General features: G+C 37.1%; 1 protein-coding gene across 3 annotated transcripts in view; it reads right to left on the bottom strand.

The window, feature by feature from the left end:
- igdcc4 (immunoglobulin superfamily, DCC subclass, member 4) overlaps nucleotides 1–25746 on the bottom strand; it is a 70506-nt gene that overhangs the window by 33151 nt on the left and 11609 nt on the right. Inside the window, exons 2-3 of one of the 3 annotated variants that reach the window (XM_079590207.1) lie at nucleotides 10732–11040; nucleotides 5087–5246 (exon numbers count right to left, since the gene is read on the bottom strand). In XM_079590207.1, the coding sequence (XP_079446333.1) occupies nucleotides 5087–5246; nucleotides 10732–11040 (469 nt within the window). Of the gene's footprint in view, nucleotides 1–5086; nucleotides 5247–6158; nucleotides 6325–10731; nucleotides 11041–25746 lie in introns of those variants that run through there. The other 2 variants (XM_079590208.1, XM_079590209.1) reach the window with 2 other exon arrangements.

Below are 25746 nucleotides of genomic sequence, written 5' to 3'. Positions count from 1 at the left end.
AACGGTTAGTTCGAAGATTCAGTCTCTCTAAACCCCTCCTTTCTGTGAGCTACTCTGCTCTGATTGGTCAGACAACCCAGTCTGTCGTGATTGGTCTACCACTTACAGTGCATGTCAGACACCAAATGCCTATTACCATATCTGAATTTCAGCTCCGGTGGCTTCCTCGGCGCTTGATTCAGTGATACGAATGATAGCATCTGGTTTTCTGTATCAATTCCAGTGCGAGTTCTCATTCTTCTGAAGTGCAGGCAAAGTGTATTCGCAGTGCAGAAAACAGTGTCTTCACGACATGTCGACAACACAGCTACTGTCATGACTTACTCCAGTTCTCCCTCTCTCTGCCTGTGCTTTCCAGTGTCCCATTCATTAAAAATAAAAAAGCAATAAACAAAATGTAAATAAAACTCAATTTGAAGGCATTTGATGTAAACCATGACACAGTTGCTGTCATATGCAGAGAAACATTCTTCAGTGAATTCCTCAACAGAAACTGACAGCAGATGATGAAATATCTCAATGATGCAATCAGGAAACATTTTAATGAAATGCTCTGTCCTTATTTGACATTTCAAGTCTTTCCTTTTCACTCTGCATGTTTTTCGTAATTCTTAACTCTTGAAAATATAAATATTAAATGGATAAATTATCTAAAAACCTGATGCACAATAATAATATTATGATGTGACTGGATATCTATATGTGGTGAATTGATTTACATGTGAAACAAAAGATATCAAAGATTGATTTTAAAAACTGAAATGCTTCCCAAGGATACCAGGATGGGTAATAACACTGGATATGACTATGTTCTTATAGCACCTTATCATTCTCAGTCTGAAAGAGAATGTGATTATAATTCAATTCAATTTACATTTTTATTTGTATAGTGATAATGTGTGCTTCAATATGCTGCACACACCTACATCTCTCTATGTGCAAGTGTTTCTGTGTGCTTTCTTATACGTGCGAGTGATAGAAAGAGATGCATGTTCTTATTTTAAAACAGAAAAGACACTCTTGCTCAAACAAAAAGTTCAAACATATGGCTGTGCAAAAAAAGAGAGAAAGAGGATCAGGAAAAGAGCAGAGGCTGAGAATACAAATACAAAATAAATAGAGAAATCTCACCAGCCTTCTGAAACATTGCATGTTTTGCTCCTGAATTTATACCAAAAATTAACAAATCAGTAGCTAAATGCCCTTTATGCTAATCCAATAAAATCAAGAGTTTGGCAAATGAACAATATCCCATTAAGATATAGCATGCATCAATCTGTAATAGTAATTCGTAAAAAGAGCAGAACACAAAAGGATGTGCTATAATGCAAGGCCAGATTAATTATATTAATTATGAAAATACTAAAAAGGAATTAAATATTTGAACTGGGGTCAGCAACATTTGGCACGCAGAGGGATAATCTGAAGCGCGCAACTCAAAAATGGTTTGTCAGATCTGCGCACACACACAGGTTATAATCTCACGGTCATAACTTAATAAAACCGGCTGTGTGACTATGAGGAATGATTTTAATGTAGATCTGTAAGCAAGTTCGAAGGGCTTTATTTAAATGAAATACATACACCTCTTTAGCTATTGTGTCGTATGCTAGTGATTATCCCTCTGCGTGCCAGGTTGTCGACCCCTATACTAGTAGAAACAACCGATTTGGTGATCCCAACCATATCAATACTGGAATATAAACCATTGCAATACGGTTTTAAACTTTATTCTTGACCTTCAACTAACATCTCCACAAGCTAGGAAACAGGCAATACAGTAAGCCAAATTTAAATGCAAATGAAACATAATTATATAATTTATTGGGAAACTCAAAGTTGCAATGTAACATGCAATGCTATCTAGACTGTATATTCAGCAAACCAAAGCTACATCCAGCTAAATTAAATCAACCTGAAATGTTTTTAATCAAACAGGAAACGCATAAATCAAACAGGAATTAATGACACCATACGTTTTTGAGCCAACTTGGACAGTAGAATACACTATCAATACTTTACATGATTACTGTGCATAGCCAGTAAGAGATTTTCTTGACCCTAAAATCTTTGCAGTTTCTTACATATTCTGAAGTTGACCTTTTCAGATGGGGTGACTGAGAAATTTGGCAGCCTCTGCTGTAGTAAGCCCTCCGTTCATCACATGACATGACATACTTTAAACCGATGACCCGGACTTCATTTGATGCAACAGTTCCCTACCCTCTGCCTCCCTCCCTCTGATGCCCACCTCTTTGATGGGGCCCATTCCCAACTCTTTGACCTCGGATGGGCTTCTCATGTGCAGACTTTCCTGCTCTAACTTGACAAATTGCAAAAGCAACTGTAACATACACACACTTTCAAATGTAAAAAAAACGTGACTACCCTATGAGATTTTTTTTTTTTTTTTAAATAAATTAATGTCAAGGTGAAACATATTATTTGATTTTTTATACTCTAAGTCAATTACATTGAAGAAAAAAAAGAAGAAAACAATCCTGAGCATAGTACTAATGTGAATTACTCAACCAAACCTACATTATGTCCTCATCAGACACACAGTCAGTCCATGCAGACCTACACTGCAAACACTATGGGTAGTCGTATCATGTCTAATGAGTTTTCACCACTGGACACACAAGGAAAGTATTCTCTATAGACAAGACATATAACTGAGGGAGCTGGGGAGCTTCTAACTTTACCACAGGCCATAATCTGTTAGATTTATTGTTTAATTTATAGACATTTATAGATATTTCACTGTGTTTTTGATCAAATAAACAGAAAACACACCATAAAAAATTCTTGCCGTGTGCGATATTGACAAAAAAATGATATCTCGATATTTTCTGGGATTTTCTCGATAACGATTATGAGACGATGTTTTGTTTTGCGGAGTATGTTTATTGTGTTGGTACTTTGGCAGGTTTAGCACTGTCGTGGAGTTTTTTATATTCTTCATACTCTGTGTGGTTGTCACGAACACACACAGGAAAAGGTAGATCCAAGCGCAGTATTTATTAGGGGTAATCCGTACTCACAAAACAGTCCAGGCAAGGGTCATAATCCATAAAGGCAATCCGAAGACACAAGACAAGAACAAGGTACAGGCAACAACAGGAACGGAAGTGTGGGGACATTAACAAGGACTCCGTGACACATACTAAAACAGACAGGGTTATATACACAGGGAAATGACAATGCTAATGGGGAATTGGCTGAGTGCAATGATTAGTGACAAGGGACAGCTGAGTGTAATGAGAAGACAAGGATCGTGGGAAATGTAGTTCAATAGTGTGATGGACACCGTGGGGAAGGAGGACATCTAGTGGTGACCCAAGGAACATAAACCAGACACTGTGACAGTGGTGGTCAGCTCACAGCAAGTAAAGAAGTATTTGACTATGGCCCTGTCCCAAATGGCACACTTCATATGCACTTTCGGTCTTGTGGACTTACAATGGCTGCCGCTTGCGTGTCCGTTAAAGGAACACTCCACCGTTTTTTGAAATAGGGCTTATTCACCGTCTTTCCTACATTTAGATAGGTGGACAAATGCATTTTTGTCTCAGTGCATGCATTGTTTTAGTTTGGCAGGGTCGCCGCTAGCTTAGCTTAGCATAATGAATGGAATCCTTTGTTGCCAGCTAGCATGTCTTGAGTAAAAGTGATTAAAAAAAACAACAAAAAAAATAAATTACTTCTTGTGGCCGGCGTATTCCCAACGAGTACAAATAGCGATGCAGATTAAGACTAGGCGATTTCCTAAGCAGATATTGACTTGGGACTAGAGTTCTCAACGGGTCGGGTCGGCCCGACAAACCCGACGGGACCCGTGGGGTCGGGCCGGGTTCGGGTCAAAAATATAAGCAAATATTTTTTTTTTTTATGCTGTTACGCTGCTGTTCACTGTAAAGAAAGTCTGGCTGCTGGGTGTAACGTGGCATGCATCATGGAGAGGGGTGGGGGCAGACCTGACGCCGCTGCGTGCACGCCTTTAGCCTGGAGAAGAAGATGGAGATGGTGAAAAGTAAACTTGCCGGAGGTGAATTCACCATCGCTACTACAGGAGTGGGAAATCAGAGGTCTGGAAAGTGTTTGGACTGGTGCTGGATTCTGATTCTACAGGTTATGTACAGCCCGCCCGCTGGCTGGGTACATGTTGGAGTTCTTTTTATTTATTATTGTGTGAAGATTTTTATTTAAGGCATATTTATATAGCCTATTTATATATTTAAAGTTTATTGTTTCAGTTGTTTGTATTGTTAAAAGGCGTGAATATTAAAGGATGATTTGAATTCCCATCTGCTGGTCATGATAATATGTTTATGAGAAAAAAAAATACACGGCCTTCGGGCCGCGGGCTGGGTTCGGGCAGATAATACATGTTGATGTGTCGGGTTAGATCGGGTCCGGGCTTTAAAAGCCACGGGCCGGGTCGGGTCGGGTTGTAATTTTCAGGCCCGTTGAGAACTCTACTTGGGACTATATTAGGGTGAAGCACAGGCGAAGCCCTGCTACTTAGGCGCAGAGATATCACGCATATTTCGTTGGCGAAATAGAGCAAAAAAAAGGCAATATGGTGTCTAAAATGTAAGTCACTTAATATTAACTTCTTGTTTATAAACTTGTATAAAATAAATATCACATTTGTTATCATGCTAATATTTGGAGAAAAACTGCACTCTTGTGATATTTATTACTAAATTATATAAATAAAGACTAAATCACGCAGTAAAAGTGTGCACTCTAAATGCGCACCCGCACTAGTCCAATCTACAAGACTACATCTCATAGAGTATGGATGCACTCACTGGGTGTGTGTGAGGGATAGGCTATACTCGATAATGTCAAAACGCACATCGTTAAAACAACAATTACGATATTAACGCAGACGATAGTGTATTATTAGTAATATCTATATTTTTTCCAATAGGCCTAATTGCGCAGCCTTATTTAAAAAAATAAGTAAATTGCTCCCATGTTGGACTATCTTTGCGCTTGCCATGGGGTCCTTAGTGCAAACATTGTCATACTTGAAAGGGGAATTATACATTCCAAAACGTATGCCAAGATAACTTACCTGGATGGGTCTAGAGGTTCTGCAGGTGCAGGTAGAGGTGCCTGGTCCTTCTCCCAGGTGATACTTGGAGTGGGCAAGCCGTCTGCATAGCACTCAAACCGAGCAGCGCCACCTACAGGCACAACCTGAGGCTCAGGATCCTGAAGAAAACGGGACAAGCCTGAGGAAGACAGAGAGAGCAGAGTGTGACCAAGAGAAAAGGAGCAGAAAGCAACAAGAAAAAAAAAAGTGAATCAGTGAATGCATTACATTCACTTTTCATTGAATAAGCACAAGATATAGCCGCATGGTGGGAGTAGAGAGAGCGGGGCCCCTGACCTCTGCTCCAGTGCCTCTGAGCTTTGAAAATACTCTCACTTTGATCTGCTACATCTGCCAGACTCACACTGCTCATAAGCCAGAACAACTCACACATAGAACAAGCCAGAGGAAACGCCATTATTCAAACTAATGGTTAATGTTCATTTCTTGGTTAATGCTAATTTCAACATACATTTATACAATTTGAAATGTTAAAAATTTATTAATTATCAGTTGTGTGACAATAATAATTTATACAATTTGAAATGTTAAAAATGTATCAATTGTGTGTATTATGGACAATTGTGAATTAACAATGAACATTTAGAAATTCACATTAAAAGGTAGGCCTACACCATGTAACTTTGTTTAGTTCAAAATTAATAAAGTTTAAATAATGAATCTACATGTTTTTGTCTTATTCACTATTTTCGCTGTAAATATCATAGGTAAATATGCGCCACTCGCCATTTTTCAAAAATATTGGAATATTTGGGACCATTAAGAATATTCGTTTATTTAAATTCGTTTAACGAGGTAAACGTTATTTTTTTAAGTTTAAGGTTTTTTGTTTTACGTTTTTGTCACCATTTCTGAACAAACTTAAGCTTACGATTAGGCAATACATTATACAACAATCTTAGGCTACGAAAGGGAAACCGTGTGTGCCAATTATCATACAGAATATACACGAGTCAGCATATATCGTGTTTATATTTATACGTTTATGTTAAGGAAAACAATAATATCCACATGCTCGAGCTGCGCTTACCTGCACGAACGGAGTGATGGACACAGCGGTATTTCCTCATTCGACTGCTGTTTGGACTTTGGATTTAATGTGATTTCTCGTTGTGGTGGGGATATTAAGCTACGATGACTCAGTTTCATGTATTCATTTGATTAAAAGTAATTCCTTTTTGTAATATAATTTAGTAAGATATTTTTCATCTATCTAGCTTAATTCTAAACTTCGCGAGGTAGACGACATTTTGTGATCAAATACAAACTTGTTAACAGGCCCCTCCACAGCGCCACCCAGTGGATTTAATTATAACTGAGTAAGTGCTTGGGATTTATCATGGATTACTGCATTTACGGCCAGCAAAGCAACGAAGTAAAATTCGAATAGTATTTTATTTTTCAAATAATAATTACAGATCAAATATTTAAAAAAAATTATATTCATGCACCCCTAACGTAAATATGAGAAAAGATGCTCCGATTCGTGTATGGTGTATGGCGTAGGTTGTCACAGCAAGTGATAAAGCAAACCTCTGGATAATCCCCCGTTTAAAACAAATAAAACAAAAACAACGAAAAAGAGAGGAGTCTCTGCTCCAAAAAGAGAACACGACAGAGCTTGAAATAAAACTAGAATCAACATTGGCTTTTCGTAGATGGGGAGTAGGCTACTGGGGTATTTGAAATGTTGTAAAAAGGACATGGAGATGGTGTTTTTATTACTTAACAGGTGAGTAAGGTATTTTATTGAACAGATAATTGCCATATGTCAATCTCTAACAGAGTTAATTGTAAAGCATGACTGGGTCATTTCATTATGGTTTTGTAACGCTGTAGGCCTAGTATTCATTTAAGGAACTACATCGATTTTACCATATCAATCCGAGCATGAGTCCGATGATGACACATTGGAAGAACTAGTTATTCAACCCGAAACTCCATTGTAAGGACAACTTCAGCAGGAAGTTTCTCAGTGATTTGCTATAGCTACTCAGTTTGAGGTAGACCTACATTATGAGATGTTGCAACTATAATTTCTCACCATCAGCATTAACAAGAGTATGTTCATCAATAAACCGATGTGTATATTTTAAATTATTCGTGGTGCACATGTAGGAACGCATACATTAGCCAAGCACTAACGTGAATGACTGATGTAACATTGTAAAACAAATCTGGCTCCATCCTTTATCTTTACTCATAGTAAGAACGACAGACAATCTGCATTAGGTAACATCTGACACAGTTTTAGGTAAAGTGGCCCACAGCAGAATTAAGTATTTCAGTAAGACAGTAATAACGCGAGTCAGTCGGTTAGCCGGAAACTTACACAATATAAAACAAAAAATTACATATTTTGAACACCAGGTAGAAAATATATACATCAATAATTATTCATACTTATAGGTTGTGATTCAGATGAGCACGCTGGCCCAAATAAACTGAGTACTGACTATCTTTCAAGAGCAAGCATTTTGCGAATCTCGCCTTGAATTCCCAAATTGGGATTTCAGAAGCAGTCAAATAACCTGGACGGACAACGTACAACATAGGCGGGCATTATGCAAATGTAGCCTATTATAGTGACGTAGAACCGTAAAGTAGTAGTATTCGAAACAAACGACTAGTTAAGGTGGTTTAGACTCGATTCTTTCTTTTGGGAGACAATCATTTTATTTATCGTGCACTTTCGACTTTACAACTTTGCTGAACGTTTACATTCACAAACAGCTATATTACACAAGGGAATATTTTCGAAAAACCATAATAGGGGCACTTTAAGGGATACAATTGACTATGGGGGACTTTAAGCCTGAATGATTTATGAGCAGTAGGATAACCATATTCATTCACACAGTCAAGCAGAGCCAAAGCACAACCAAAACAATGTTCTTCCGCAAAATGTTTGCAGTTTTGTTAATGTACCTTTTACCTTTATTGTTAAATGTTGTGAAAACTTGTTCATTGTTAGTGCATGATAATTAAAATTTATAGTAAAGGGTTACTATGATCTCAATTAAACTTCACAACCAAAACTGTCAACACTTAAGCAAACAAAATCTGCATTAAACTACATTAAACACTAAATGTCCTAGATTCTTATTGAATTCTTAATACAATTTCGCTTTTAAATAAAATTAATATAATGAAAAAGGGATAGTGCTAACTATTGAAGCTTCTCTTAAGGTGATTTATGGTCACGCAGGGGAGAATTCATCTATATACATAAGCAATATCACACGAGTAGCAGTCAGATATGGCTGTATCAGCACGGCTGTGATTCCTCGTGATACCTCGTGCCTTAGGTAATCACAGCGTACTGATATACAACCGTATCGCACAGCTACAAGTGGGATATTGTGTTTATACAACAGTTCGACGGCACATGCGAGTAAATGAATAAGAAACAACAAAGGAGTGTCTTTAAAAACCCTCTTTTGTACAGAACTACTTCCTTCCGCTATGGACTCGAATCGCAAGTTGACAGTTTGACAGTTGAGCCAGAGCCTCCGTTACTACTTCTAAAACGTCACGAACTAGTAACGAAGGAACGTTGAGTCACTTCATTGAAGCTTGTTGTATTATGTAGACCAGAGTAAAGGCGGAATGATACAAACGATGAAACGGTTAGAGTGCTGTTACTGTGTAAATATTGCATGGAAAAGGCTCTCAGGCAATCAGATTCGAGAACCAGAAAAAATCTAAAAGTTCCTAAACAAGCTTACACATGAAGCATAGCGGCGTTCATAACAGCTCCGCAGGCAGTGCAGTCTGCTTGGCTGAGACCCGTTAAACATTAACACTAGATATTTTTTACTTGTACACAGCATGGGGTCTAAAGCAAACTCACTTTACAAAAAAACATGGGATATTTACTGGAGCACACACCAGTAGCATGGTTATGTGTAGGTGTGAGCATCTTCTGAACTTAAATAAAAAAATTATGAGAAATATTCAGCCACAGAGAAAATGGCATTTCATAACCACAAAAAAAAGTAGTATATGGAGACAAAACTATTTAAATGAGGACCCCTTAATTCTGCCACTGTCACTACCAAGTGAGTAAGATAATTATCATGATAACTGTAAGTGAGAAGACAGATATCCGGGTGATTGATTGATCTCTCTATCTATCTATCTATCTATCTATCTATCTATCTATCTATCTATCTATCTATCTATCTATCTATCTATCTATCTATCTATCTATCTATCTATCTATCTATCACTTGTTTTACTTGCAGCGAGTGTGTTAAAAGTCGCCATTATTTTATATAAAATGAAATAATAAATTCAGGAACGACTTTTGTCCTTTTATGATGAATAATAATGTCAATATGCTATTTATGTAGCCTCATATTCAGTCTCTAATATCCACATCTAGTTTCCCATCACAATTGCTTTCACAACAAAGAAAAAACACCAAGAAAATTAAAGGAAAATAACAATAATAAAAATTCAGGAACTACTGTTTGTTGTCCTTTTTGATAAAAAAAAGTCAGTATGTCAATTTGTGTATCCTTATCCTTGGTTTCTAACACACTCTCTCGTACACTAAAACCACAATGTCCATCAGAGTCTACAGCAGAGATGCCAGGCATCATTACTATCTACATAAAAGTAATAAAGCAAAATTGAATGAACAGAAATAATGAAGGACGACAGAGTCATGGCCAATGTAACACATGATGACTAAAGGAAATGGTCTTTATCGTCTAGTGGGCTGTCTTAAACAAGAAAGAGAGAAAAGAAAAGAGATAAAGGGGCTGAAGTCTGATCTCTTTCCCCCTCCTCAGGCTCTTCAGTAAACACAATCGAGTCCTTGTGCTAACCAGGTAAGAACAAAACTCAGCGTCAACCGAGCAAAGAAAACAACCAAGTGGAATGTGGCAGAGAGAGAGACAAAGAGAGAGGATGGTATCGTATGCATCTAAGAGTTAATATAATATATCATGTTTTGAATGTATTTACTCTTTTAAGGGGCGTGACATACCAAGCTGATGGTCAGACAATGTCGGGCCATCAGTGAGCGTCCGTCGTGCTTTTTTCCACACGTTGTTGTCTCTAGTCGGTGGGAGCTGCCGGTGAGAGATTGCTCTAATTGGCTGTTCAGTTTAGCGAGCGAGTGGGTGCACGAGAATAAAAGAGAAAGTGATGAAAGCGGGCAAAGAAGTCAAGATGGCACAGACTGAAAGCTTTTCTAATTTGACATCTTATTCCAATTCGCTAATATTTTCATCACAACATGAGCCATCTGGAATGAGGAAAGTGATCAGCATGATTAATATTCAAAACGGTAAGCAAACGCTGCTTTGTTTATGGTTTGTATATCTGCAGTCCTAGTTTCGGTTTCCTATTTTTGAATGACGAATATAGACTACCTGCTGATATAGACAGCTATTTTCTTACATACAGGCGCAGAGCACAAGATGATAATGTTTATCAGATATGTGTACACTGTAATTGGAATGTGACGCTTTACGGATGATGCAGATTTAAATACAGCCGAAAGTTTGAAATGATCTGGCTCTTTGATCTCTCTTTGACTCACAGCTGCTGTGAGTTGGAGATAAATCAGAGTAAAAAGTGTTCATACTCACTGGCGAGATGCAGGGTGAGAGTCCGGCTGGTCAGGGCTCCTGTCGAGCTGGTACTTAGACAGCTGTATCCACCCTCCACACCCGCTGGAGCCTGGCCATCCGTGGAGGATGGAGAGATAAGCAGGGATCCGTTGGGCAAAGGCCGGATGGTCTGGCTCTCAAAGAGCACCGCGCCATCCCGCAGCCAGGTCACGTTGAGGGGGGGCTCACTGGCCCCCAGATGGCAGTCCAGCAGCAGAGGGTGATCAGGCTCCAGAACCACATGGACCGGACCAGCACCACAGCTCAGCTCCACAGACACAGGCTTCTCTAATTAGTGAGTGAGAGGAGGAGAGAAATAGAGACAGAGCTGATGATACAACCCTAGGTTGGGAGGTCTAGGGGATAATTGAAAAAACAACAAACAAATCAAGTGAAGAAAATAAAGAAACTAACCCCCAAAAAAAACAATCAGTGAAAAGGGTTGTTAACAGTGAATCGATTGAATTCACTTTTTTTAAAAATTCAAATTAAATTTTGGGATCATTTAGAATGATTTGACTCGAAACAAAATTAAATGAAAGAATTAAGTATTTTTAGAATGTAAAGTTCTTCAAATTCTTCCCCTAATGTATCAATAAGAAAGTAAGCTGAAAGGTGTATACCTAACATTACTCTACCAGTGGTTAGGAAAAAAGTTATATCATGAATTTCAGTAAATATTTTCCACATATTTTCAGAATTTCTTTTGGTTTAGTAGACTACTATAAAAATGACAAGGGAAGCTGAATATTTAATTTTACAACGAATTGTTGATGTTGCTAGTTTTCACAAACACTACTGTATAAACGGTTATTTATATATGAACATAGAGAGCTCCCTTTATATTTTAGGAAGAAATAATGACCAGAGAAAAACCATCACTCTTCAACAGCATTTTGTCTCATTATTTTACAAATAAATTACATTTACTTTCACCAAACAATGAAAACAGATCTTGTATCCGCGTACAGTAATCTGGAAAACACCATTTGCTTTACACCCAAAGGAACCTGGAGAACAGTTATTCACGTTGTCAGTCATGTCAAGCATGAGGCAATAATTTTATAACGACTATGCTAATCAGCCATCCATAACACTGTCAGCGCTCTGTGTACACACACACACACACACACACACACACACACACACACACACACACACACGTTGAGCACACACTGGTCCTCTACATTTTCGTGCTGCAGTAAGCTCCCAATTAATTACGCTAATGGGAAATGGAATTATTTCCTAGATTAAAGTGGAAGCTGACCCTCCGGCATCCCTAGATGTGTATGCGTGTGTGTGTGTGACTGAGACAAGCTCGCAAGCAAGAGCAGCTCACACAGCTAGCACACAAAAAGAGAAAACACAATATTACTTGTCGGATGGCTGAAAGCCAGAGTGCGCAGACAAATATGTGAGAGAGTGACTTCTGAGGCAGAAAGAACGCAGACTGACAGAGAGAGACTCGTAATAAGTTCAGCACAACCAGAGCCGCAGGGTCCCCGAGTCCAATCGCCTACCTCTGTTTATAGGTGAAAATAAGGCCACTAAGTCTCTGGCTCCAAAAAGGCCAGCGCCATTCCAAAGGAGACCTTATTAGTAAGTGAGAGAACAAATGCGCGTGTCTGCGTGCAGATCTGAGAAAAAACAACATGAAATGCTGCCCACAATGAGCTGCCCTGCATCAAAGGCATGAGAGATCTGTGGGCCATAATAGCAGAAACAATGGCCTACTTTCACCACAGCCATTAACGGATATACAGAGATTGAGGGATCGCTTCTGTCCTCTTGCTGTCTTACTTCTACCCAATCTCTAATTAAATCTAATTAAGGGTATTTATGGCCATTTCTCTGAGAATATTTTTGACCTAAGGTTTCTGAGATCCTTGACGACTATACCTCCCAACTTCTCTCTCACATGCAGAGTTTGGCATGAAGCACGTACAGAAAGAACAAATCCTTCTGAGCGCATGCTTGTAATGTGTCAAAACACACATTAAAATGAACTACTGTCCATTTTGTACTGCTCCCTCTCATGTGCGCGTGCAAAAGCACAGCAGCTTCCTGAGACCCTGCTGAGTTTGTGAAATGGCAATGTTTGTGGGGTGATTTCTCACCCCTATGCACCTCTGCTGCTGTGTGGACTCGCTCTGAGATCAATCGGGTGGGGATTCTCGTGGCATGGCAGAGATCCAATCAAATCATCAATGTTACTCTGCCTTTGCAAATGAAGAGAGCGATAAACAGAGATGGAACATAGAAGAGAGTATTTTCCAATGAGACACTAGTAGTTATAGTAGCCCATAGCATCTGATAAAGCAAAGAACTAAAAACATAAAACACTCCACTGAAAAGAGATCATACGTTTTGGATTCTGGTTTCCTTATTTAGCAGTCTCGAAAGATCAAGCAGACCGATCTACAACACTTCGTCCTGCTGGTGAACAGCACCAAATCAACACTAACTACCATAACAAGTCTGGACTAGCATGTAAATGTATGCTATAATCTAAGCTAGACTGATATACAATAAATAATTACAAATTCTATATTTTCATTATACACTTTTTTTAAATAATGCATGAGGAAAATTGTAGAATTTAAAAGTTATAAAACATTTGCTCCAAACTCGTTAAAAATATTTGAAGACACATAATAAAAGCTGATCTTTGCTTATAAGCACTTAATTTGAGAATTTTTTTTCATAAATATGTGAAATCATGAAAAACTAAATATCTGAGATTTATATTTTACTAGTAAATTGGATTATTTAAACACATATTTTTATATTATTTTATATTATTATATTTTTTAAAGATGGTCAATGGAGAATGACGCTGCACCATGCCTACCTAACCAGCCAAACCATGACCCGTTGTGTTATTCTGTCAAACCAATGTTGATATTCACATAATGACCAAATATCATCTGATTATGCATGCCTGGTATCAATCTGTCATAAAAGATGGTCTTTTCAGCAGCTCTAACCATAAGACTAAAACTGGTAAAGAATGACAGATGGGAGAAAGAAAAAGAAAAAAGAGAAAAGAATGTTCTAGTCTTTCTGGCTCAAATAATTGCTACAAGATTCGCATTCATCTATGAGAGCATCTCCTTGCGAACACCTGACCATTTATTATACACAGTGCAAACTTCTCAGTTACGCAACACCAACCTCATCTTTCACAATAGACACAAGTAAATTATCACCTCTGCATGTGTTGCTGTGAAGTGGAGGCAGTGCTCAGGGGTAGTACAGGACATTTTGTCTGAACCGTGGTCTATCCAGTGAAACTATAGATTGCACTGCCAAAGAAACACGCGTGATGTGACTCAACAAAGTACAGCACATTGCCTTAATAAAACTTACTGCACCATCGGTGTGATATGCAGCAGAACACTCTCAACGTCATGACATCTGAAACATTTTGCATGTCTAATTGATTTTCATACTTCACCACTAGAGGGCACATGACTTTCACATTACTACTGATTCCCATGTGCTTTATACATCGCACAAGCTGGTTTACGGTGAGCGAATAATCTTTACAGCTGGGTGCGTTCGTGAAGAAAAACTAAGTTATATATCTCATTTTCTAGTACAATTATACCGGTAAATAATGTTGATGTTGTATTAATGTTGATTGTATTTACACAAGTTGAAGTTTTTTGTCAATCTGTAGGCCTACAGACATGTGCTCTAGGCCTAATGTATTTTTGTCATATTAAGGTAAATGTTAATCTGTTAGCCTAGTTAAACTCTACTACACTATAATTATTGTGGATTTGTCAGTGATCTAAATTTCAGACAATGGATGATTGTTTATTGTTTGTTTATATTCAGTGTAACAATTTAACAGAACGGATTGCAATATTCTAATTTGCTAAATGTTCTTCTGTTTACCACACACATTATACATTTATATAAACCCAAATTTTCACAGTTGTGACCTGTATCCATGCACACAGCTTATCATTAACATTTTGTGTAGGCAACTCTCTGAGTCCTTACACTCGTACCGGAGTCACCAGTTTTCAAGAACTACCGTGTTTGAACATTGTTAATATTGCTGCTGCTGTTGATTATTGCTGGTGCTTCTGTAGAGCAAGTATGGGACTTGCTACTGCCAATACATACAAGGATACACTGCTGTGAGCAAGTAAGACATGCTGCTGCTGTACAATAGCATACCTGTAGCAGATCTATACATGTGGAGCTGGGGAAGGTGGAGGGTTTCTGAAAGTGCGCTGCAAACTGCTAAAGCAAATGCTGACCAAGTATTTGAAAGTTGAGTGTTGAGCATCGAGCTCATTGGCAACTGATACAGCATTACTTATTAAATAAATGGTATAAAAAAAGATATAATTTGATTTAAATAAATGGTATAAAAAAGATATCATTTGATTATATATATATATATATATATATATATATATATAGCGATCTGTTTTTATTAAATTAATGTGTAATTATTAAAATCACATCCTAATTTTTACTTCAGAATATTTTCCATAATGATGTTGAAGTTATACATGTTCATTGTTGTGAAGAACAGGGGCGTAGCTATGGTGGCCAAAGATGCCCATAATAACTAGACATGGCAACACTGCTACTTTTATATTAATGATATTATTAATAAATATTAAGCCACTATTATATTGATTTGTCACAAAACTAAAAGTTTACACTTAAAATATCTGGTTTACAGCAGTTTGGCATTTTTAAGCCAGATCAAACGGGAAAACAACACATCCAAACACCCCATATCTGAACAGATATGCTGATGATAACAACAAAAAGAATAGATACCACATCTTGTCTGATAATAGATTGCAGCAGTTCGCACACACTTTGTAAACACTAAATCAGGGTTCAGTTCACACTCACATGGAGCAATTCTGGTCAGCACTCCTGCCAGCTATTGGCTGAGAACTAAGCACTGCACGAGGTGGACAAAGGTGGAGCTGTGTGTGAACATGCGTTTGTGCCAGCTGGATGTGTGACATATGCACCGCACAACCACTAATGAAGGCTGGGAGGACAGGGACAGATGGTCTGATTGATAGCCCAGTGCAACAAACCATTTAAATTCAGATGGCAACATGTCTGTGTAGGTGCATTTGTGTCAGTATGGGTACAGTGCCAGCTATTACTCAGCAGCATGGCACAATTACAGAGAGAGATAGGGAGAATACATGAAAACATGACCACAGAAACAACATACATGTAACATGTCACATCAAATTTTTATATAAAAGTTATAAATCACAAAGATGAATCGCCTACACAGAAACAGTTTACAAATGAGTTTATTTCTCACTACAAATTGACTAGATTTCACCTTGATTATTTTTATATTATGTTAGGTATTTTATATATTTTTTTAATTATTATGTTGTTCATTCACACTGAGAATAAAACAAAACCATTGAATAAGAGAGACTGATCGGTGCCTGGTAACAGATGACATTGCTTTACAATTGGCACATATTTTCAGGCTTTAATTATTTGTAGTCAGCCTTGAAGATGTTATGATCTGTAATATTATCATGTTGCTTATGGGGTTATTTATCTTTACTTATTAATAAATACAATGTTTTCCCCCCACAAAATGTTTTCTTTTAGGGCTATAGGGTTAAAAGTGTAAACGTATAAAACTATATAAAATAGTACTATAAAACTATATAAAAATAGCTTAAAGAATAATAAGTAGGCTATGTAAATATTATTTTTTCATTAAAATAATAATCCTCATTCATAATTTGTTTTGTCACTTTGTCCTTTTTTACAAGTCATTTACCAGGGTAAAAAATAAATACAAACAAATACTAAACAAAACAAGCTAAATTAAATAATGTTATTTGATATCTGGTTGTTTTAAACATCAAAATGGCAGATGATCACAACTCAAATGTCTCTCTACATGCACTTTTCTCCACACTTACCACTTGCCACCACATGCTACCTCCAACATTTCAACCTTTGGTATGGAGTGTAAGTCCATATTTGTAAGACATGCTTATTTGCAATACCTAGTGACATATTTTTGTCATATTTGTCCTTTTTGTTAATGAATCATTAGTTACACAAACAAACATTACCCCTCCTTTAAAAAAGTGTGTCCATTATTTCTGTCCTAGAAATTAACTACTTCCTAATAATAAGGGGGGGAAAGAACTGAAAAGAATAGCATAGTCAATAGCATATTCCTTTGCAAATTGGGTAAAAATTCTGCAAAAAAAAACAATCTCCATACAATGTAGGCTACTTATTTACTATACAATTATTCAATCCATACAATGAAAGTCAGTATAGAGACCAATGATATTTTGGACCACACTGAGTTTCATTGACAACAACAGGTGAAACATTCATCACATTTTCTGTTCCACAGTAGAATTCATGGTCGATCATATTTACTAGGAATGACATAAGGTTGAGTAAATTATGACATAACTAACCCTTTAAAAAGGATAAAAGGAAAGGCTGCAAAATTTGCCTGTATGTTCAAAAAGACCTAAACCCAATGAAAATCAACAACATCCATGTGTCATGCTGGAACAATTCCTACACTATACAGATTGGAAGAATAAACGGGCACTTGCTTCAGTTTATGGGAAATGAGTGGGAGGATTGCAAACTCTCCATCTTTGAGGATATGACAAGAGAGAGTGCAATGATGAGGAAACAATTTACAGCAGCATGGAAGTTACCATGGGATTGCAAGGTCGAAATACTGTGGCTCATCCAACTTCTCTCTAGTTCTCTCAGAGAAAAAGCAGAGTTTCACTGGTCATGCAGAAGCACAAGATATATAAAGGAACATATTCAACTGCAAAGAGGGAATGACTATAAGTCGGAATCAGTCATCAAACACAGTCATGGCATCTTCTCCTGTTATTGTCACTTGCACTGCCTGACACGTTTAGCGTAGCCATCTCTGTCAGCGATTAGGGTTTCACGTGTGATAAATGCAAGGAAATAGTCAGGATTTCAGATGGCTAATGCTAATCGTAAATACTCTTAAGATTGTTATTCATATTGGCACTAATGATGTCCGACTTCGTCAGCTGGAGATCACACAAAATAACATTAAAGAGTTGTGTGAACTCGTAAGTACAATGTCAGACACTTTAATATGCTCTGGCCCCCTCCCTGTATGTCGGGGTGACGCAATAGGTACAGACTGTTGTCACTCAATGGCTGGCTGTCTTAGAGATGTCCGCAGAATAATATAGGGTTCATTGACCATTGGAAAGGTACCTACGACCTGACCTGTTAAAAAGAGATGGTCTTCATCCCTCCGAGGATGGTGCCATTCTTCTCTTTAGTAATATGGCACATAGTCTTCGACTTGAAACTTGCCTGACTGGGGCCTAGGTGAGGAAGCAGACAGACTGGCTAAACTGACCGTCTGCCACCTCACGTCACAGAAGAAATCCCAACACATAGATACTATTTCACCTAGATATCATCATATAGAGACTCTGTCTGTTCCCCGAACTAGGAAATACAAAAAACTTCCAAACCTATTTAAGGGTAACATTTTTATTGATGTTCAACAAATAAAAAAACATATACAACACAGGTGAGCAAATTATAAAAACTTGGTTTGCCGAATATTAGATCGCTTTCTACAAAAGCACTTTTTGTATATATGATCACAGATTATAACCTAGATGTGCTGTGTTTGACAGAAACCTGGCTGGCTAAAACCAGGCGATTACAGTACTTTAAATGAGTCCACCCCCCAAGATCACGGTTAAACACAAGAGCCTCGTCTGAAAGGCAAAGTTGATGTCATTTATATTTTATAATATTTCCAGTATTACTCAGATGTCTAGTTTCAAGTATAATTATTTTGTGGTGGTGCTCTATGTAACGTTATCTAGTGTAAGTGATACATCCGGTGTACTGGCTACTGTATACAGGCCACCAGGGCAACATACAGACCTTAAGGAAATTTGCTGATTTTCTATAGAAATGATTACAATTAAGACTTTGTCTGCAGCCAGTACTATGTGGAAATTATAAAAAGATGCATTAGGATTGGCATTCTAAACTTTATTGGAGTTAGACCACAAGTGTCAGGACCCACTCATTGTTGTAATCATACTTTAGATCTAATATTGTCACATTCTGCAGCAGAGCGATGACATCTCAGATCATTATCTAGTCTCGTGTATGCTGCTCCATTTAGCCAAGGTTGCAAAACAAACTCCTGGTTACAAATATGGTAGAACTATCACGTCTGCCACTAAACATTGCTTTATAAATAATCTTCCTGATCAGTTTTTACTCCTTGGCATACCAGATAGCTTAGAAGAACTCGATGTTGCAACATAAACCATTGACACTCTCTTTTCCAGCACTTTAGACAAGGTTGCTCATTTGCGCAAGAAAGATTAAGGAAAATAGTCCAACGCCGTGGTACAACGAGCACACGCGGGCCCTTAAGAGAGCAGCAAGAAAAATGGAGCGCAGCTGGAAGAAAACTAAATTAGAGGTATTTCACATTTCGTGGAAGGAATGTGTTACTGAGACAGAAAGGCCATAAAACTGTTATATCTGTTTACTTTTCGACTCTCTTAGAAGAGAAAAATCACAACCATAGGTATTTACTTGATACCTTGGCTTAATTAAAGAGAAATAAAGATTTTCCAAAGTTTCCAAACAGCACAGCAGAAATGACTTTATGTATGAATTTCTTCACTTGCATGATTGATACTATTAGAGAGAAAATTATAACCATGCCACCGTCTACAGTATCGCATCGGACATTGTGCTATAGACCCCCTGAGGAACAATTCCATAAATTGTTTTGAATTTGTTAAATAATCAAAATCAACAACATGTATGTTAGGCCCTATACCGACTAAGCTACTGAAAGAGATGCTTCCAGAATTTATAGATCCTCTTCTTAATATTATTATTAATTCATCATTGTCATTAGGATACGTACCAAAAACTTTTAAGCTGGCTGTTATTAAACCTCTTATTAAAAATTTTTTTACTTGATCCTAAAGAACTAGTTAATTACAGACTGATCTTGAATCTACCTTTTCTGTTAATACTCAAAATTCTGTCCAGTTGATAATATCAAAATCAACTGCAGATGGTAGATCCTTTTCCTAATTAGCACCCCAACTCTGGAATAGTCTTCCTAGTATTGTTCGTGAAGCAGACACACTCTGTCAGTTTAAATCTAGACTAAAACACGTCTCTTTAACCAGGCATACACATAACACATTATCAATTTCTGTTCAAATCAGTTAAATGATTTGTTAGTAAGTAATTTTAATTTATAAAGCACATTTACACACAGCGCAAAACTGACCAAAGTGCTGTACAATGAATAACTATAAAAAAAAAAACAATCGATAATCATAATAATCTAAAACATAAATAAAAAGAAAACCTTCAATATCTCAGGGCACACGACACAGAAATACAGAAAGCAAAGAGGAGTGCCAGGTTAGGGAACAAGGAAGGCCATGGATATGTCATGAAGGTTAGGCTGTATAAATGAGGTCAACTGGAACCGGGGAACACTTCCTATAACACACAATGTACTTGTTACATCGCAAAAAGAATGGCATCTACGCTAATATTTGTCTGTCTGTATCATTTTTATCCTGAGGTTACCATAGTCATCCAGATGCTGTCCATAGATCAGAAGGTGGACCTGTACCTAGACACGACCAGAAACGCAACCCTGAGTGTCAGCAAAGACCATGTCTACTAGACCACCCCCTGTGAAGGTCTCGTTGACATGACAGCCATCGGCACAGGTCCTCAGCAAAGACCACAATAACCAGACAGGTCCTCCGCAAAGGAACTAGATGAATATTTGAATACAGATCCAGATCTAAATTTTTTATTTGTGATGCAGCCTGAATTATAATCACACCATCTTTGTTCGTTGGCCACATAAGAACTGGTCCCCCAACTGAGCCTGGTTTCTCCCAAGACATTTTTTTCTCTCCATTCTGTCACCTGATTGAGTTTAGGTTCCTTGCCACTGCAGGAACCTCTGGCAAACTTAGTTGGAGACACTTGATATTCAACAATATTATTGATCTGACTGTACAGACGCTGTTGAATGAGAGTTGAGCTGGACAAAGACATCATTTTTTGCCCAACTGCCTTATAGATAATAATAATCAACTAATTTAATAATTGATGATCTTTACAACGGAACTGAATCAACACTGAACAGATTTAAACTGAACAACAGCCGAGATGCATAGTTTTCCTGTTAATCACTGTAAAGGTGCTTTGAACCAATCTGTATTGTATAAAGTGAAATATATAAAGGTTACTTGACTTGACTATACATCTAAAAAAATGTGTTAAGTTTAGTTCCAGGGAAGCTTTGGGGACTTAGTAAGTATGTGTTATTATTTGTAGAGGGTATTTAATTAAGAGGGCATTGACTGTCCCTTCAGTGCAATGTTTTGGACCTTAACATGCCACACACAATATCCGTTACATGAAACACGACATGGGTGACAACTAACTAATTTTAAATAAAGAAACAGCACATTCTGACATCACAAGGCAAGTTCCTTAAAAAACAAACAAAAAAACAAACAAACATGCAATGCAACCATATTCAATTATTCATGCACCATATGCTGGAAAGAGGCCAAATGGGACTGTAGGTATATTTGAACTAATAGAAAAGCTGCCTTGAGATGCATTACTTGTTTATGAAAGTAGTATGTTGTGAGAACCCCGGACTAGAAAGTCAACCAAACAACAACACTAATATGCCAATTTTATCAGCAGAGTTCACTTGATCAAAGAATTATATTTTACTGTGTATTCGTAAGTCATCTTATTTGCAGAGGCAAAGCACAGTGTTGTTAATTGCTAACAACTACTGTATGTGCCAGATTTATCTGATGCAAACACAAAATTGGTGACTTTTGAAGGACATGCCATTCGGGACAATGGATGGAATCCAGGACAGGCTGTGCACGGAAGACAATGGACTTTCGGGGGTTAGGATAAAGAGAGTTTACATTCATTTCAAACAGTCACTAAATATTTTCAGAACACTGCATAACACTGTATTTTCAACTTAACATTGGGCCAACTCAAAACCAAATTTAGTATTTGGGGTGCCAAATAGCAGGGGGAAATGTATTGCTTTATGCCAGCAGAAAAAAGGAAAAGCAAATGTTGATGTAAAAAAAAAACATTTGGAAAAACAAAATCACTTTATTAGAAGGAAATGCTACAGATAGGACATGTGTAATGGTCTAAAAATTAATATCTTTTTTTTCATATTGTAAATCATAATATTGTGATATTGTGCCTATTTTCACTTGATAAAATGTAAAAATAATAATTTTAGTTTAGAGTTTTATTTTAAATGCATTTAGGTAAAACCTCTATAATTTTTATAATGACCATGTAATTAATTATAATTTTTTAGATAAAATCTTATGGATTTTTAATATCATAAAAATCATTATATCGACTATCATGCATCTCTAAATTCTAAATTTTAACCGTTGGTTTTGAACTGGCAATTGTTTAGCAAATTAAAAAATATATATTTCCATTTTTCTTACTGTACAATATTGTTATGCCTAAATTCACTTGATGAAGTTACTTAGTTTAGTAATTTATTTGAAATGTATTAAGATAAAAACATCTAGAATTTTAATATTGACCATGTAATGAAAAATCGACTCTCATGCATCTCTAATTTCAAAATTTCAAGATATAGTCATCTGTCACAAATAAGAGGCTGCATGTGTTTTTGTTCCTCAGACATTGTATTTAATTAAAAATGTATGCCTAAGGGATTCAAGTAGGAGGAATTCAGAGCAAACAGTGACAGTATAGTGACAGATGTGTCATTTAGTTGTAGTGACAATAAATAAATCAGCAAATTGATAGATGTGCAAGCAACAACACACTAACAAACTAATAGCAGGCCGTTAGTAGTGACAGGAACGTGACTGCAAGACCCCAGTGTAGAGTGCAGGGTGATTATTTGAGCTTTTCTCAACATCACTGATATGAGGTCTGGATTGCAATGGTGTTGTTAATCTGTTTAGCTAGAAAGCAACCAAAAGAGGAACAAGGTGTCTTGCCACTTAAAGCATTTGATTACTGAGGTCAGTGCTCTTGAAGCATGTGAGGAATACTGAAAGACCGGAAAAGACACTGAAGATGGTAGTGAACACATCTCGTAAGTGTCCTCGGGACCCTTTATTATTACCTAGACGTTAAATTACAGAACACTTGTTAACGCTGCTGAGTGAGTGTTACTTACACACCCGCTGAAGGAGAGATGGCAAATTTGACATTTTTCTTTCTTCTGACCAATCAATCTCTCATTATGTTTGTTTTCTCTTTTGGAAAGTCATAGAAACACTATTGTTGATCGAATGGGAATTCAAATAATGTACGTGTTGTTCCTGTTCACCACAGAAGTTTACCCAATTATGATGACTTCCACTTCTTAGAAGAGAACCCCAGAAATGTGTAAAGCATGCATTGACAGTTCAGACAACATCCTCAAGAATTGGTCTTTTAGTCTGTTTTCCTTTGAAGACTGAACAAAACTTTGTAGAGAACCTCTCATTCAATAAATTGCAAGCTTTGCGCGTTGTTACGTTTTGATATGAAAATAAGTCTCAGATTTCAAATTCTATCCATTTTATTATGAAAGTCAAACAATAAATAATGTGCTCTTTAATGTGGTGTGGCAGATCGCTGTAGCATCTCAGTTCAAGCAAAGCAGCAGCACATGAGAACTGATCATCTCTTCCACTTTACTACTAGTTACAACAAAATAAACATGAATGAACATCAGAAGGTATGTTGAAAGATACGGTACAACTTACCGAAAACCGTATCATGTCTCATGTAATTGCTCAATCAGTGTTTCAACTGTGGAAAGACGTCAGTAAAACAGCTTGTAAACAACATTTCAATGCTACATTTACATCAGAAAAGCTATTCAATTACCATCAACTTGTTAGTCAGCTAGAAAATTTTAATTTGACATTTGTGTCAATACCCAGCCCTAATCCTCAGTGCACCGACGTCTCTATACTAGCTAGAGGGATCTATCAACGAAACCCAGCGAACACTGAATCTATCTAGATTCACATCCTATCAGCTGAGCTTTAGGATTTAGTATTCTGATCTCTTTACCAAATTATTGTGGCGTCTCGGTTCTAGGCCAAATGAAGGAAAGCCTCTCAGGAATATTACAGAAGAGATTACAATACACCAAAAAAATAACCATAGTGCTCTAGGGAGATGTGCAAACAATTACAGGACTCCAAGCAAATCTCACTGCGTTCAAAATGAGGATGATGATAAGGACTTTTAAATTGCTTGTTGAGCGAGTCCTGATGAGCGGAATAATCCGATGTTATTCAAGAGGTCACGGCTTCCCAAGTTGACAGCCAATTCTCACAGCCTAACAATGTCTTAAATAGGGCTTCAAGAGCAGTTGTGCAAGAGTGCCGTCCCATTCAGTGGTCTGCGTTGAAACAACTCGACATAAAGATAACTAATACATGCCTCAAGCATCAAATCTTTCGCAATATTTTTATGTACAAAAAAGTGAAACCATCTTTTCTCTTTCTGGCTGTGGCAGTTCTGGCATCCATGGCCAAAACAAAGTTCCTTTGGAATGGACAAGTTATATCCTCAGACTATGAATGGAGAATGACTCACTCGCTAGACTTTGCACATCCTGCAGCTGTGCCCCTGCCATGTGAACTGTTGCAACTGGACTCAAAAGTACACCATACTTACCACTCATACCCTACATATTTATAATTTAAAAGATTAGGGTCAGAAAGATGTTTTTGTAAAATTAATACTTTTAATAAGCAAGCAACCATTAAATTGATCAAAAGTGACAGTGAGCTTTAAACATTATAGATTTTTACCGTCTATAAATGTTACAAAATATTTTAATTTTCAAATAAATGCTGTTCTTTTGAGCTTTTTATATAAAAAAAAGTGTTTTCTTCTGACCACCAAATCAGCATATAAGTATGATTTCTGAAGCATTATGTAACACTGGAGACTGAAGGCTTCTGAAAATGCAGCTTTGTCATAATACTAATGCTAAAATAGAAAAGTTATTTTATATTGTACAAATATTTCACAATATTACTGTTTTATTGTATTTTTTAATAAAATAAATGCAGCCTTAGTGAGCATAAGAGACTTCTTTCAAAAACATTTAAAAAAAAATCTTACTGACCCCAAACTTTTTAACTGTGTACACACAAACACATGTTAGGTTTTGAGGTAAAAAACCCACAAAACAAATTATAGCTGTAGTCCGCGTGAAATAGAACCTTTAAAGTGCAAGTAAACGCCCTTAGTCTGTCTAAAAAACTAAATGGCAAAGTGAAAACCCAGTTCCAAATCTATACTCAATGGCAGAAGCATTTCCATTGTCACAGGTGCTATCTGTATGATAAGAGGTAACAGTCATGACAGTTACGGAAGCTTCAGCTCTACCTCTTTATCTGTAAACCACAGACACACACACAAAAGTTCTAACATGATATGTATTGATGTTATCTGTCACTGCATATACAATTCTGGGAATTCTGCTTAGGGAAACTCGGTGCAGCTAGATCAAAAGCAAAGGAGCAGAGCATGAGACAGGTACAACTAGGCAATAGTATGAGATATAATATAACTAAAAGAAAAGGAATCTGACAACTGAGTCTCATTGAAAAGATGAGATTTTGCAGCAGATGCACTAAGAACATGGACATATACACATACGGCATGTTACCTGGAAGACTTGCATTACATTCAAGACTATTTATCAGTTCATGGCATGAATTTCTTGGGAAATGAACCCTTGACATTGGCTTTGTTAGCCACATCCTTCACTGCGTGAGCCTGGAATGCTTTACAAAAATATGTGAAACATGAACACATTTGGCCACTATAAATGTCATGCAAATAGAGAGAAAAAAAAAAAACATTTAC

This window comes from Phoxinus phoxinus, assembly GCF_949152265.1.
Source record: "Phoxinus phoxinus genome assembly, chromosome: 2".
Classification (NCBI taxonomy): Eukaryota; Metazoa; Chordata; class Actinopteri; order Cypriniformes; family Leuciscidae; genus Phoxinus; species Phoxinus phoxinus.
Note: the sequence above shows the minus strand (reverse complement) of the source record. Positions and strands in the feature narration are given on the sequence as shown.